The sequence below is a fragment of the Thermobia domestica genome, unplaced genomic scaffold, assembly GCF_964235325.1.
Source record: "Thermobia domestica unplaced genomic scaffold, izTheDome1.hap1.1 HAP1_SCAFFOLD_686, whole genome shotgun sequence".
NCBI lineage: Eukaryota > Metazoa > Arthropoda > Insecta > Zygentoma > Lepismatidae > Thermobia > Thermobia domestica.
In genome coordinates, this window is record NW_027656396.1 from 77,501 (window position 1) to 94,655 (window position 17,155).

The 17,155-nt window shown below is 34.8% G+C and overlaps 1 protein-coding gene across 1 annotated transcript in view; it reads right to left on the bottom strand.

Moving 5' to 3' along the window:
* The window catches only part of LOC145677193 (pancreatic lipase-related protein 2-like), an 81,570-nt gene extending 68,159 nt beyond the window's left edge, over positions 1 to 13,411 (bottom strand). The window contains exon 1 of the mRNA XM_081747810.1: positions 11,991 to 13,411. Within this exon, the coding sequence (XP_081603936.1) occupies positions 11,991 to 12,195 (205 nt within the window). The 5' untranslated portion in view covers positions 12,196 to 13,411. The remainder of the gene's footprint in view (positions 1 to 11,990) is intronic.
* Positions 13,412 to 17,155: the final 3,744 nt, after the last annotated feature.

The following is a 17,155-nucleotide window of genomic DNA, read 5'->3' on the forward strand; positions in this document are numbered from 1 at the left end:
TGAGTTTTATCAAAATAGAAAAAAAATTATTTAATTCATTTTATTATGGATTTTTAAAATTATTATTGTGTGTGTAAACATGCAATATAGGTAGATCTTATCCCCTTATTCTTGGTGTATTCAGCTTCAAACAGACTTATTTCGTAAAGTTGGAAGAAGAAATGTTCCAAGTTTCATTAAAAGTGGATAGCTTAATAGCTTAAGTGAGAAGATGAGCATTTTAGTGGAGAAGACACACATTCAAATTGCACTTGAGTTGCATGGTAGAAGCTCGTTCACTATAATAATAATAATAATAATAATAATAATAATAATAATAATAATAATAATAATAATAATAATAATAATAATAATAATAATAATAATAATAAAAGCAGTAGTATCCTATCATTACTTGAGAAGCGTCCATGTCCTTTCAATCATCACCTAATATTGATAAAACAGTTATCTGTTTTGATATCGTGCATCAATTGTCTTTTTAATATTTTTTACTGCCTCCCACTTATAACTTCTATAATATCTTCAATTAAATCCCCAAAATAAGAAGCGAATTGACATTTAGAGAAAAACCATTACTCTACTGTCACATAAACAGTATCCAGCTCAACTATCCTCTATAATTACTTTCCTTTAGAGACGGTAGAGTTACACAGGACGCCTTACGGGCATACTCACGTGGCAACAGTTTTTCTCTAAATGTCAATTCGCTTCTTATTTTGAACAGAGTATAAATCCCTCAGAACGTAATTTCTTTCCAATGTTCCATATTGCTCTTCACTCCTCTCTTAGTCCCAACACTTTTCCACTATCTTCCCTTAACGCCCGGCTGATACATTTCTCAGCATATCCACATTTCGAAGAATCTGTAGTAGCTTTTCATTCCTTTTGACTGTATTCGTACTTACACCTTGTACAGTGCAATACTACACAAGAAACACTGGATGCGTTATTTCCTTGATACTATTCACGAAGACATACAAAAGCTTTTTTTTTTTTTCTGAAACGTTATTTCCCTGTATCTACCCTTCTCTTTAATGTCTTCGTATCATATTGATATTAATCATTTCATATTCTGTCCTTTTATAATAATAATAATAATAATAATAATAATATATAAAAAAGAAGTTTCTTATTTGTTAGTCTTTCATTGGTGTGTTTGTTCATATAAGTCAGTGTCTCTCTTAAGTTCGGCTTTATTGTTCTTAAAATATGTTGGTTGAATTCTCTTTCTTTGTAATCCCTTCGTTTCCGGTAGATCACTTGTCGGGCAACATCCTTTGAATCCCCTTTACGATCGCGTATCCCACTGTTTATTTCATTTCTTTGTTGCTCCTAACATCAAGGTTATATGAGACGTGGACCTTCAGTTTATAGTGCAATCTGAACAAGCATTATGCGTTTAAATTATGAATGGCCTCCATTGGGAACTGAATCCGGGACCAGGTGCACAACTAGTTTCCTCATGTTCCTTGTATGTCTGATTCTTATTTCTGCCCATAGGAACCATTGTTGTATTGGTTATTTTCGCTGTTGTATCCTGAGTGGTACGAAATTTGTTACAATCCTTTTTCAGCAATTGTAGAAGTTAGAAACAAAAGGGTTAAAAGACATGTTAGATGGCGAACTTCAAGAGTTCTAACGAAGTTGTTTGATGAAATTGAAATTAGCATAGAGTTGAAGATTTGGCTCACGATAGCTACACTTGCGACTTATTACAATTAAGAATGGGCAAAATCGGTTTCTAGACAAATCGGAAACCGGTTTCTAGAAAAACCGAAATCCGAACAGACATTTCAGTCTTCTTCAAAACCGCTTCGTTTTCTCACCGAAACCACTTTCGGTGAAAACTTTTCGAAAACAAAACTATTTCTATGAAAACGGAATCGGTTTCCGGAGAACAACGAAACACTATTCTGGTCAGAAATAAAACCAATTTTGGGAAAAACTGGAACCGGTTTTGAATTGTGCCCACTACTAATTACAATTAGTTTGGGATACATTCGCTCAGGAATCCGAATATCTTATCGAACTTTTTTCTTTTTCTAACTTACTGTTGGCGTGGAACCCTTCTAGTACAAATTTCCATACAAAACCTCGGATAACATTTATAAACAGCCAGATAAAACTAGGATGCTGATCTCTTCCGAGACATAAGACATTATACATCATGGACAGGAAAGCAAATATAAAAGTCGCTTAAAAATAAATAAAAACGATTCAATAATACATGCAATTTTTTACTATTTAAAAAAAGTTTAAACGCTGAAAATATTTCAAAAGAAATAATAATAATAAACATCAAGTTTTAGGTATAATTAACGGGAGGAATGTATCGTTATACGGAAGAAGAGTTGCCTCTCCCGCCCTACATAAAACACTACACTGCAACAAGTAGTTAGTGTTCTGTGTAGTCAGGTTAACGAAATGAGCATATTATATATATAAGGAACTCCCTCATTATACGTAGTATATTTTTATGAAAAAGATTTTGCTGGTGTTACAACACGCGATATTTGTAGAATTTTCAATGCATGGAAAAGTACATGCGAAGTACTTCTTATGTTACATTTGGAAGAAGATTTATTATATTACGCTGTACACTTAGCATGAATATCTTATATTTATTCACCGTGTATTTTTTGAATTGCATATTTAAGGGTTACGGAGCATAAAGTGTCTTTTTTTACTCTGGTGTCATTCTAACTTCTCTTGATCCCGCCACATGCGAACTAGTGCTGTTGAATTTTTGTGACATTTGCGGTTTTCGGTTTTTTGAGAAAACCGGTTTTTTGAAAACCGAAACCGCAAAAGCGGATTTCCAAACAGAAACTGCAAAAGCTCTTTTAAAACGCGAAAACCGCCGAAACCGTGTTTGCAGTTTTATAAGCGAAACCAGGTTTGTCCTTTTCAAAGCAGAAACAATGTTTGCTATTTTTAATTATACCTTTTAACAATTGTGAAAGCATTATCAATCGAGACTATTGTATTCATTTATATGTGTGTTTTAACTTTATTATTATTATTATTATTTGCTCCAAGGCTATTATAGTAATACGTGCAGCACTGTGCGAAAGGGGCACGTCCTCCGGTGCACTCCCCCTAAATCCGGCCCTATATAGGCCTATATATATATATATATATATATATATATATATATATATATATATATATATATATATAAACGCAAGTTAACTTCATTAAAGTAGAGCACATTTTAACTATACCTTTAGAAAATAGTGAAAAATAACATCAAAATTCCAGTCCATATCAACAATAAGAGGAAAATAATTCCTCATAACAAAAACAATGGGCTTAGAAACCAAATGTGGCGCAAGTACACAACACAGTTAAGAAATGTCCTTTTTCAAACTTTTTAAAGCGATAACATTCAAAGTTTTAGTTTAACCGTTATGTAATATATGTTATGACCTTAGCAAATTAAATTTCGGAAATCTGTAGCACAAAAATATTTTATCATTAGATCATAATTTCAAGTAAAACCATACTGACAGAAAAAATAACACATTTAACATGAAACATAATGAATATAAAACCCTTTATATATATATATATATATATATATATATATATATATATATATATATATATATATATATATATATATATATATATATATATATATATATATATATATGTATATATATATATATATATAAAATTTTTTTTAATGTGAATAATATTTTACTTTTTCCAACTTTACCGTATGCTTTTAAAGTGAGACAAAAAAAAATGAATCTCATTATGTGCAATTAATGGCGGATCAAATGAGACTGTTAATTAGGTTCTCATACATTCAGCCGTCTTCCATTTAACGATTTCTTTGCTATTCTTTTGTGGTTCTCAGTTGCGTGACAATATTGCTCTTAGAAAGAATTACACATTTTGTGTGAGGTTATATTCAAAACAATCAGCAAGCCCCAATAACCACTAATGTCTTGATTTATAAACCTTATTACTTGCTATTAACGGGATCCAAGTATTGTAAGCGAGTTTTCTTTTTATGATGTTTTGACTACCGTTACAACATCTCCTTTTAATAGTTCTCAATATCTACACTACTTATGTATTATCAAAGAAACACAAATTAAAAGATTTTTTTCAAAAAATATATGTTTTTCTTTCTTTAGGGAACGAGGTCATTAACTGTTTCGTTAAACCTTTACGTATTTCTCCATAATTAATAATGATTTCATTAATTCTTTGATACTATAAATTGTTGTTGACGCTTAATGAATACACTGAAATTCATGCAAGATCTAATAAGTTGGTGGTCCTAGGAGACGCCATTATGATTTAAAAAAAAAAATCCTTGCAGTCCCTGTTAACTTTGACCTATCTGAAGTTGAAATCCGGAGCTACTTACTTCAGTAGCAATTAGTACCAAATATTTAACATTTTTGGTGGTCTTAGGCGCCATAGTTAAAAAAATCTTTCATCTCTGAGTATTGGGTTACCTAAATCTGGAATCTTCAATTATTTGCGCGCCTTTTTTATTTGCTCTCAACGGGCACCACTATGAGAAAGTTTTACCCTCTGACTGACTAACCCTCGGAAAAATGAAATCTAAGTTTTACGTCCCACGCCTATGCCGGCTAGGCTAAAGGAGACGGTGATTATGAAAAATGAATGCAATGGTGGAATGAATAAACTGGAAGAACCTCGAGAAAACCCACGTACACAGTATGTCCACCACAAGGCTAATTTGGCACGATCTGGAATCGAACCAGGGACCCCATGCACCAAAGGTGAACGCTTTACAACTGAGCCACCGCAGCCCTGACCAACCCTCGAACTGCACAAGTCTGAAGTCCGAATTTAAATTTTGAATCTGAACTCAGCGGTCGCCACTGGAAAGATTTTTTTTTTTTTTTTAAATCTGCTGGATCTCTCTGGACCCCAATGTATCATCATGATTTATTTGTCTTCAACTGTTCGCTAGTTTGGGTTACAGCCGAATAGACAGACACACGCCAAATAATACAAGCGTTTATTCATACCGTTAAAAAAGGATATAATATTGAATTACAAAATTCACATGAGCTATCTTTTGACATCACAGATGTTCAAATTATTCAAGCGGCCATTTTATGAAATATCTGTAGCAAATGACTGAATCTACATAATCTTAGAGGTTTGTGGCCTATTCGAGTTGAGTTGATTTTGAGCTTAACGTCCCTTTCAGCAGCGGGACTTTACGAGACGGGACCTACTGATTAACGTGGAATCCGAATCACATGAGCTCCCGCCGAGAATCGAACCCGAGTCTCCCATACCAAAGGTACGTACGCTAACCGCTAAGCCACGAAGGAGCTCTGTGGTCTATTTGAATGAGGTCCATATGAGTTTTCTCAGGATTTTCCCTCTTCAGTCTCTTTTCTTATGCTGCCGCCTCATAATTGTTTAACTGTAATTATAATTTGTCTCACTCAAAAATATAAAATTGTAAAAGCAAGGCGATGGCTCCTATGAAATGTCAATCCCATAACCTATAATTGAATACTACTAACAACCGACAGAAGTGCAGAGACAATATGACAGAGGATTCACACTTTATACGAACATAACCAGACATATTCTTACACAGAATCGAACTTGGAACTATAGGCTACACCGATTGGACGTCCTTTCTTTCTATTCGTGAACCCAAGAAACCCAAATGGCTGAAAACCGTAATATGCTTGAAGTAATGAAGGCAAAAGCAAAAATAAAATAAATAAAGTAAGTCCATGTGAATTTTTACATGTTTCAGCATTCACTCAAATACTGAATCCCATATTGTTGGTAGTGCTATTATAATCATACGAATAAGGATTTGAATATATTTCAATATTTTTTTTTTGTTATGCGAAACCTTATTAGTTATTAAAATAATTGTTCAATAATTACCCATTATTGATATAATTGCTCGAGTAATTACTATATCCAAATAGTTGTTCGAATAATCTCAAGTTACCTAAATAATTGTTAAAATTTACACATATTTTCGAATGTTAAGAGCAATATTATACTGAAATTGTTTGGAAATTTAACCATATATACACGGTGTTTCAAAACAGCACCGACAACGTTTGGGAGGTGATTCCTGACACCAAGATAAGACAAAAAGTATAGACCAACCTGGGTGCACAAATGCTTTCTTTCGGAATTATAGGCTGCCGAAAACATGAAAAAATGAAATTTAAAGGTCCATAGCTCCAAAACTATGGGACCTACAGTAGTCGGGTCAAGACTTCACTTAGGAACTAATATGTGTGTTATCCAAAAATCCATATTTCATAATCCTAAAGTACTCACGCAAAATTTTTATAGAGGGAGTTTGGCTACGGGCATGTAATTTGAAATACTCATAAACTATCTCTATAAGAACAGTTGCGGAAGTATCGCAGGAATCTGAAGCATGGATATTTGGATAGGGCATATACTAGTTCCTATGTGAGGTCTTGAGCCGACTACGGTAGGTCCCATAGTATTCGAGCTATGAACCTTAAAAGTTAATTTTTTTCATGTTTTCGCACGCTATAACTCCGAAAGGAAGCATGTCTGCATCCAAGTTGGTCTATATTTATTGTCTTATCTTCGTGTCAGGAATCACCTCCCAAACGTTGTTGTTGTTGTTTCGAAACACCCTATAAATATCACACTATAGATTGTAGACTGAAAAAAAAAACTATTGGTTATGCAAGAATTGATGGAATAAGAATGTAAGAGAGAATGGAAGACTCTTGGGGGCAAAAAAGCAGCAGACACAATGTTAACACCACAAGCTCACACAACGTGGAATCGAACCAGGGACTCATTGTACGTATTCGAGCTGAGCGCTCTCCCATTGAGGCACCATATTCCCACGAACCATATCAATACAACATAATTTAACAGACCAAATAATGCAATTTTAAGAGTATAATACTGAAAATTTCTAATTACTTAAAAAAAAAAAAAGTTTCCCATATCCAAACTTTCAGATTTGATTATTGTACAGAAGCATTTTGCTCCCTTTGGTGTGCTGATACCCCCTATTATGAAGCTATTACAGAGTTGTTTATCTGAAAATAATAACGACGATGTCCCCATTCACCTATGGAAACTCAATACTAAATTGTAATTCTATACTTCCGTCTTCAACCTTACAATCTGCGGGGAAAGAAAAATCATGCTTGACTAGCCGTGTGTCAAAATAAAAATCTCCGTTGACGGGAGCTATCACGTTTATTGTCAACAAATGTTGCTCTGGCTGTCCTCGAAGACACGTTGTGCACTAAAATGGAACAGGTAATTTAACATATTTGAGAAACCGTGCATCGCAAATCTTTACATTTTTTTTCTTTCTTTCTTTAAGGCAAAAATAACATCTCAAATGTATTCTGGACTGTGTGAATAATACGAAAGTATGCATAAAATAACTGTTATCATCGTGTTTTCAGAAAATTCTTATTAGAATCAATGACTTACTCTCCTCATACCAATTCTAGGCCAAGTGAACTGACAAGACGAAGAAATTTAATTTCCTGACATATTTTTTTTTAAAAAAATCAGAGCTTAAGAGACTATTTTCACTAGTTACCTATCAATTCGAGTTTGATATTTTCTACAAATTACGTGTTGTTCGTTTGTAAGTCTACAAATGAATCAGTAGGCCACTGATCTGTTTAATAATGATCATATAACACAGGGAAGTGAACTGATACCTTTTACGTAAAAGTAAACTTTCTCTGTATTCAAAAGGCTTTAATAATATTCCTTTGCTTACTTATCAAATGCAATTATCAACCATGGTTTCATTTTTATATTTGTAATTTGATGCAGGAATGTGCCAACCAGTGGCGGATACAGAAGGTGAGTGCCGGGTGTGCCCCGTAAAGAGATGAGACGATAAGTTATTTTTCTTGTCACCATACTAGATCAATATACTTTGCTCTCAGTCTATTGTTAGTACAAATTAGCTAATATTCTCAATTGTTACAGCAAGTAATATTTTATACCCCTTCGAGCCTTCCTATTTTTTTGCATAAGAAAGAATATAAACTTTCCGTGGCTCAGTGGCGGATATAGAAGGGGTAACCCCATAGGAAAATATAACTTTTTGAGTTATTTCAACGAGAAGATATGACTAAAGCATATTTGTGTCACTAATAGTCTGCTCTCAGTCTATTGCTAATACAAACTAGCTATATCTCCAAGTATTACAATGTGTAATATTTTGCGTCTCCTCGAAATCTTGAATTCTTTTGCGCTGGCCCAGTGGCCTGTCCAGAAGGGGACGCGCTCTTCCTAAAGGGAAAAATACAATTCGCTTTGTATTTTTTTCTTATGCAAGACAGCAATAGAATTTTCTCTGTCAATATATTAGACCAATACTTCGATCTCAGTGTATCTTTATTACGAACTAGCTAACATCCCTAAGTGTATACCAGATAATATTTTCCGACCCCTCCGAATTTGCCATTCCCTTGTGCAAGAATGAAAAGTGCAGAGAGAAATGTTCTGAGGCTGAATATCTAACCTTATTGAACAAAATATAAGAAGGGGCGGATACAGGGGAGCAATCGCACCTCCCCCCAGAAGAGGTGAGGTGATTTTAGTTTAGCGTCCCTTTTCAGCAGCGAGGCTATATGAGACGTGGACCTACTGATTAACGTGGAATCCGAACCACATGAGCTCCCGCCGGGAATCGAACCCGGGTCTCCCACGCCATAGGCGCGTACGCTAACCGCTTAGCCACGAGGGAGCTCTCTCCCCCCAGAAGAGGAAACTTTCTTATTTTATATACAAATAAAACCAATCCCAGAGTTTAGAGCTCTTAAAAATAGCTTTAAGTAGTAGTATTACAACCCAGCGCTCCTCCAGAAGTCCGACCCTGATGTAAGAATTAGATACTCAAGATGACTTTTGTGATATGCGGCCCCTCGTCTCTAGCGTCAAAATTAGAATAAACCTTGCTAGACTGCCCAATATGTAAGAAATAAATAAATGCCAGTGACTTAGAATTGAATTATACAGAGGTTTTATACAAACTGTAAAACGGAAGTTATAAGACAGTATGTTTTTGTATTTTTAAGCTTTTTTTTTTTTTTTTTTTTTAGTTACCTCCTTTCATAATTTCTGGCGCCACTCCTGTTTCAGCAACATTTCCAGCTAGTAACTGAACAAGCTTTCTTCAAGACAAATTTCGCCTGGGGCACGAGCAAATCGAAGTGTGAGGGGATTGTACTGGGACACGATTTGTTAAAGGACGTACCTTACACAAGAGTTAATGTAATCTTGTGTTCCGAATTGAAATTTTTCCACATAAAATAATGAAGATCACGTTACGGGTTCGTTCTACAGCCCAAAATTGTTAGCTTAACTGTGTTGAGTATCCATAGCCTTTTAAATTCTTTAAGTCCGTTGATTTACTGTATATGGAAAATTATCTTTCTGTTACCTTTGAAATGGACTGAAATTCTAATGATGCAATTTTACCGATTTCATCAAGTCCTTTGTTTTTCTAATACGAATTTGCATTATATAGGAACTTTAATATTAACTAAATTATATTTGGTTGTTACTCAATATTAAAATTATATTTAACAAAATGTAATTTTCACAAAGAGGCATTTAAAAATAGATTTGGAGAAATCAGTAAAATCAAACCATTCAAATTCTAAAACATTTCAAACAAAACTGGAAAATAATTTCTTGTATATAAAAAGTAATAGTCCAAGAAAATTAAAGATGGCACTGGTATACAACATTGTTAGATATAAAAATAAACTCATTTGTTAATATGCTGGAGAAAGGTAATTTTTCCAGCAAATGATGGCAATATGAAAGACAAATTAATAGCGTACGGTTAAAACGTAGTGTAATTTTTGTCTACTGAATCAAATTTTTTCATTTAAAAAAGGAAATACATTATGCATATTGCATTATTGCGACTGAAGATTCTGTCATGAGAAGAAAAATGAAAAAAAAAAATGCCAGAAGTAAAACTTATTATTGTACGGAAAAATTTTGCCCACTTACACAAATTATACTATCAGGTTAGTCGAATATTTGCTCGCAAGTCGTGGCAATTTTAGCGAATATTTTTTTTTCTCTTGTAACTTGAATTACTTACAAGTTGATGCAGTTTTAGCGAATATTCTTCCTTCGTAACTTGGATTAGACGCAACTTTATGAAATTTTGATAAAAAATTTTTCTCTTGTAGTCAGAACACTACGACAGTGAAGCCGAGATAATTTTTGAAGGGTGGCAAACTTGAGTTCACCTTACATTCGTAGTTTTTTAGTACATAAATACTATTATTATAATTTGAGCTACATATTACCAAAGGCATTTGGAATGTATTGAACAATTAACATAGTTTAAAGTGATTTCAACAGTTTTTGAAAATTTAAAATTTATTATATAATGCATTCATAATTTCATCTAGTGAATATGATATGAACTATGCTTGTCCACAGAAGAAAAAAAAAACTAACTCTCATAAAAAGAAATACGGGAGCAGCCAAATCAGCAAAATGAACCGCATCCTCCTCCCCCAAGAATAAAAGACAGTTGTAAGTGTACAATGTCAATTTTACAAATAAGCCTAAAGAAAGATCTTTGTACCTAAAGAAACTTTATTATATTTCATGTTTTCGAGATTCAATATGTATAGTACTAATTATTGTATAAATAGCTTTTCTTTACATACACAAATTATAATCATTACCCATTAAAAATTGATAACGATTTAAAACCTATTTTGAGTTACGACAATATTGTTCTGGGAGTGCGAAATGAAATGGTGCTTCCGATGAAACTCCTGAATTTATGAAAAGAAGAAATAAGTAAATCATCTTTCTTCACAGATGCAACGAATCATTATCAATCAATAACATAACCTGCACTAGTAAAGTTATCGCTTAAAAAAAAAAAAGGAACGCCTTCTCTAGGAGAAACATTGGACTGGAAATTTTATACAAATTTAAATTTTCACTAAGATTTGAAATTATTTGAATTTGGGAGCGTGAACGGCAAGGTTCTAGAACACAGGTCCCCCTTCCCATTTAGCTGTAATAAAGACAGAAAACAACGTGCCTTGCGGGGCTCTAACCCGCCTTGACTCGCTACGCTCGCAGGCAATACTATGTGAATTACATATTAAACTTTGATATAGGAAGGAACCAACCTAGCTACTAACCTACATGGGGGGAGGGGGGACCTGTGTTCCAGAACCTTCCCAGCGTTAACCTCTGCCAAATTTATGTGTACGCCACTGCTCAGAAGAGAAGACCATCGTAAATGAAACTAGACTACACTGTAATCATTAAAATACAGTGACATATAGCATGAGTATAATGCAAAACTGAAATCTTTCAGTTTAACATCCAACGATTATGTCTCTTAGTCTAAGGGAGACAGTGATTAAGGCAAATGAACGATGGATGAATTGGTGGAATGAGAAAGTGGGAGGAAACGGGAGTATTCCGAGAAATCCCACTGATACGATGAGTACTATACAGTATTAGTAATTGTTTAATTATGTAAATCAAATTGCATCTAAGGAGGCACGGTGGCTCAGATGTAAAGCGCTTACGTTTGGTCAGGGGCGGATCCAGGGGGGGAACGATCAGGGCGATGTCCCCCCCCCCCAAATGAAGCTTTCTTGTTTTCTTTATATATATAAATAAAATCCATCCCAGAGTTTGGAGCCCTTAAAAGTAGCATTATGACAACTCACCGCTCCCCCCCCTAGAAGTCGGTCCTGGATCTGCCCCCTGTCTCTGGTGCTTGCGAGCCCCTGGTTCGATCCCAACCAAGTAAGTTTGTGGACAATATTTTCACGAGCACTCTCGTTTCTTTCTACATTCTCATTCCAAAATTTTTCCATCATCATTCACTTGCCTTTATCATCGTCTCCCTTAGACTAAAGAGCATAATTCTGGGACGACAAACTCAACAGATTAGATTTTTTCAAAATGTCAAATTGTATCACAGTACTTACCATCTGATCCATCCGGCATTGTTCTATTCGTTTCTTCTAGGACCACTTCCGGTTCAAGGCGTCTTTGAATACTAACTTGAGACGTCGGCACCGGCACTATTAGTTGCGGAGTAGTTGAAGGCGTGGGAGGAACATGCTTCACTTCAGGTTTAGTGTTCATCAAATACAAAATAGTTTGTAAAAATAAACCCGTATAATTGGTCATTTTTGGCAATCTTTACTACAAATCTAATCTAATCTAATGCAAAAGATTCAAATTAACACTTCTTGAACAAAATAATAAATATATAGTCCTCGAGACGTTCTAATGTTTACAGTTTACTAGGTTATGTTAGCGTACTCGACTACTGTCTGCCCGTAAAACTTCCGTATCAATGTAAGAATGAACTTTATATTTACGCAATGCTACAAATCTTGGCTTTATAAACCGCGAAAGCTTTACACCTCTTTCCCCTCTATTGGATGCAGTTATCGCCAGCCCTACTACCAAAGTCTATAGGTCAAATTCATGTCAGGATTCTGTGTTTTTATTTGACAATACGCACACACACATGTACACACAAAAACAAAAACGAAAAAAAAAATCACTTAATTAATTATATTATATCTATCTTTCCCGATGCTTCTGTGCCAACATTCGCTATCTTATGAGCACTTTAAAAAAACAATATTATTACTTTTTTTGTTATAATTTAAAAGAACCACTGACGCCAATTATGACCTCCGTTAGCACCAAATCGTCTCGCCGGTCGTAATTGACAGAACTTCCCACAACACAATTTGGACATCGTTGAAGTATCACATCACAATCCGTGTTTCCATGGTTATAATTTGTTGTTATTCTATGTCAACAGTAGACAATGCACAATATTAATTTTCTTATTTTATTTTAATTTATTAAGTACACTATTTCACACGCCACAATTATAGTTTTAACTAATTCGATAGGTTTGGTTTTCTTATCACTGGTCCAACAAGAAAATTGTGTAGACTTTTCAAGCTAGTAGTAGACAGCAAATGAATGGAATATTCTACCGCCAGTCGGAGAACTGTGAACTTTTAAAACGTGTGTCCTAAACTACGTAAACGTAACTTGACTTGACATCCACTACACAAGTTTCCGTGCAATGAGTGACTTGTTTCCTGCCGCGAGTAAGAAACACATGTACGCACACCACGCGATCATATAACCCAGTGACTTAACCAGAACTGTCATCCACCGTAAAAACGCAAAACCACTACAACTCAGTGAACTCCATACAATGTTGCCACAGTTTTCAAAAACGAGATCATCTTTTCTTTCTTACTTCTTTTTAACCATAGAAAAGTGTCTGATTCGCTGTTTGGCGCGCACTAACGTTTTAAGTCTCTCTCTCTCTCTCTCTCTCCGTCTCTCCTTTTTTTAAAAAAAAAAAACTTTTTACGGCAGGGGAACAGGAACACTCAAATTACCATCCGGAACGAACCGATTTGCTGGGCGGAAGACCACCACAACCACTATCACCCCACCACAAAACTCGCTTCGCTGGTCATCCTCCTTTTTTTTAAGAGAAAAAAAAAAGTCACGGAAGAGCAAGGTAAAATTTAATGACGTCACGAAGTCGTTCGAAAGTAATCCAACTAGTAGTAGCTACAGGGACGAGGAGGGGACTGTAGCATTTTGAGCCAGATAAGAAACAACAAAATAAATAAAAATAAAAGCTAATCTGAATAAGTAGATCAGTAAGACACCTTTCTTCCACAGAAACTGACCACCACAGCATGTTTTGTTGTTATTTCGGTTGTTAAGAAGTTGTTTGTCTTTTTAACTGAAGGAGATTCCTCATCAAAGGTTGAGAGTGAAATCTATGTAATGTACCGTGACGGTTTTTTCCCCTCTTTTTAAGAGGAACTAAGAAACCAGTCAATGACTCTTGACCTTGTACAGCAAAGGCCACTTTCTAACATTGACCCTGAATATCGTTAAAAAAATAATAAAAAAACGTGAATCTTGTCCTATACACCTTCACAACTCTTGTCACAATTCTGTCTTGCTATGCATAATGATCTGGTTTCTATTAGGCAGATTTTTTCTTCTTTTCCTTTACTTATTACCATTCTATATATCGACTCAGGAAGCATTATACAGTAGTTGTTGAGCGTCACAGCTGAATTGTGCAATAGAAATCCTTTTTCCCATTCTTTTCAATTTAATGGATCGTAAGCTCCAAAAGAAGTAATTGAGACACAATGCTTCCCTGCTTGAATGACTTGTCACTTGGCGCTGCTCAGGAAGCATTACTAGCTTCATTGCTGTTCTCTATGTTAGGACGATATAATCTGGCTACTTCTGACTAATGTTTATTTCTCACTTTCTTTTAAGATTAGTGATAAGTGTGATGTTGCTTATGTATTGGCTTTCTGGTATCTGTGACCAATATTCATTATTACAATTACACTGCTCAACATGATTTTTACTTCCGGGAAAATAATAGGTGATTCTAAATGATTTTGGTGCGTAGAAAACAAAAATGATCATTTTTGCACATCACATCACAGTACTCTTATCTCTTTTTTTAAGTAGATAACAATTATAGGTGCCTAAGCAGTGTTGCCAACAACGTTAACAATAATATCATTGAACGTACTGCAAAAAGTTACTGGAAACCTTAATTGTAATGGGAATAACGCTAGTTTATTCATTGTACATTTTAAAAGTCGATAAATCCCTAGTTTAACAATGGTAAACGAAACAAATATCGTCTCTAAAATATGTTAACTAATTGCTAAATTTATCGATAAAATTCCTAATTAGCAACACTAATTGTAAGCCCTTTAGGTTATAAACATTTCATTTATTCGGTCACTCGCGCCGCATATCATTGTTTTTTTTTTTTTTCGTTTCTATAGCCCATCGATGATTCAAAGTGAGAAAACCTATGCGCCATCGTCTTATCGCGTTTAGCTTACCTTAAAAAAAAAAAAAAAATGTGAGGTGTTAGAATTCAGAGTTCTTGACAAGATCTCTTCGCGCGTGTATGGTTCCTCATAATAAAATTCTACTTCCACCCTTGCATATAAAACTTGGGTTGATGAAGAACTTTGTGAAGGAACTCAACAATGATGGTGAAGGTTTTATGTACCTGAAAAATATGTTTCCTGATGTCATGTACGCTAAATTGAAGGAAGGAATTTTTATTGGATTCCAAATTAAAAAAGTCATTTTGGACGAAACGTTTGAAAATCTTCTACAAGAAGCTGAATTAGAAGCTTGGGAGTCCTTTAAAAGCTCGTACGCGGGTTTCCTGGAAACAAAAAAGAAGAAAATTACGAAACATTGGTCAGAATTTTTTTTTTAGAATGCTACAAAAACATGGGTTGCAGTATGTCCTTGAAAATTCACTTCTTTCATTCACATCTAGACTTTTCCCCTGACAATCTAGGAAATGTTAGTGATAAATAAGGGGAAATGTTTCACCAAGAGATTTCTGTGATGTAGAAGAAATACCAAGATCGTAAGGATCCTGCAATGATGGGAGACTATTGTTGGTTCCTTCTGCGCGAGAGTAAACAGGATTGTAAGAGGCAGCACAAACACAAGCGTTTGTAAGGAAAATAAGAGGCATATCTCGTTACAATATAAGGTATCAATGGTGTAGGTATAGGTTGACAAAGGGGGGCACTTAATAATGGAATCATCATCAAAAGTTTGAATAGATATTTCCAAGGTTTTTTATAAACATCTTACCTCCGTGAATCTCAAAGATTTTCAATTCTTCTCTACGCCATTGTTACAAATGATTCGGTAAGCTAATTTAAAAAGAAAGTTGCACGATTTTATAAGTATGTTACCCCTTACCGCATGCCCTGCCATCACACCCTTTTTTTCACTTTAGCTTTTTTGGTGATTTATCAAAGGTATTACCTGACCAGGATAGCAGTGCGGTTTTGGTAGGATGGCGCTGCTGATGTGTTTACATCAGTTTCTTGGCAAGCGCCGTGGGACAGGGGAGCGGAGAGTTTCACTTTGCAGTGTATCCAACGGTTTTTAAAAGTTGCAGTTTAGATGTTCATTGCCTAATTTCTTTACGCTTAATTAAGAACGCCGTAAGTTATGTAGTTGTAGTGAACCATTCCTGCAGTAATGCAGATGTATTGGGAATAGTGATATACGAATGGAAATTACCAATTTAAGAACAACATAACACAATTAACAATTCAGTGAGCTCCTACCAAAAAGTTCTAGTGTCTCTTGTGAGTACTCTACAATTTGTTTCCTCCGATGATATTTGCCCCGAGCTTTCCTTGAATTTGTCCCTATGCATAATTTATAGACTTAAAATACTAGAGACAGTCACCAGCAAATAATGAGTACGCATCCTACATATTCTCTCGTCAAAAACTTCGAAACGAGTCGAATCAACCAATTTTAATTCGTTTTCTTTGCCACAGAGATAACCTGATTCTCAAAACAACGTAAGAGTGTATTGCAAAAAAAAAAAAAAAAAAAAAAAGGTAAAACAAATTTAGAAAAGGAGAAGTAACTATTTTCTGCAATTTCTAAAACAGAAGTGGCCACCTGTGATTTCGAAGGTGGACATCTTTTGAGCAAGAACGCCAAGGTAAGTAATTTCTTGCTATTTATTGCTTTATTTGACTTCTGCAACGTAAAACAAAAAAAAGTAAGGCCTACCCATTTTAGGTTTTATTTTACCATTATAATGCAAAAGTTAAAATTCTTATATTATATTCTGAGGGTGGGGGCAATCGCCTCGATCGCATTGCCCCTTGGATCCACCCCCTGACTTGAGCATATGCATGAAGTGGTTTATTATGAACAGGACAAAAAGAACTGTGATAGATTGATTACAAGTAATCCGATTAGAAACACTGCTGCTTGCATTTTAGTTCCAAAGCGGCCGCCCGCACTCATTCGCTGGTCAGGTAATATCAAATGACTGTTTTGTCTGCTATGAGAGGTATTGACGTGTATGAATAAGAGATTTTGGTGTCATCTAGCATGTTCTTTATGAGTTGTGTGTCATATATGGCACTTACTTATTTCTCGTCGGAATAAGTGAAAAATCTAAAATTCAAGTTTTAATTCATTTTTCAAGTTCCCATATAAGGATTTCCCATACTGATTACTTTTTTTTCGCTAAAAGAAAAAAATCATGCAGAAAGGG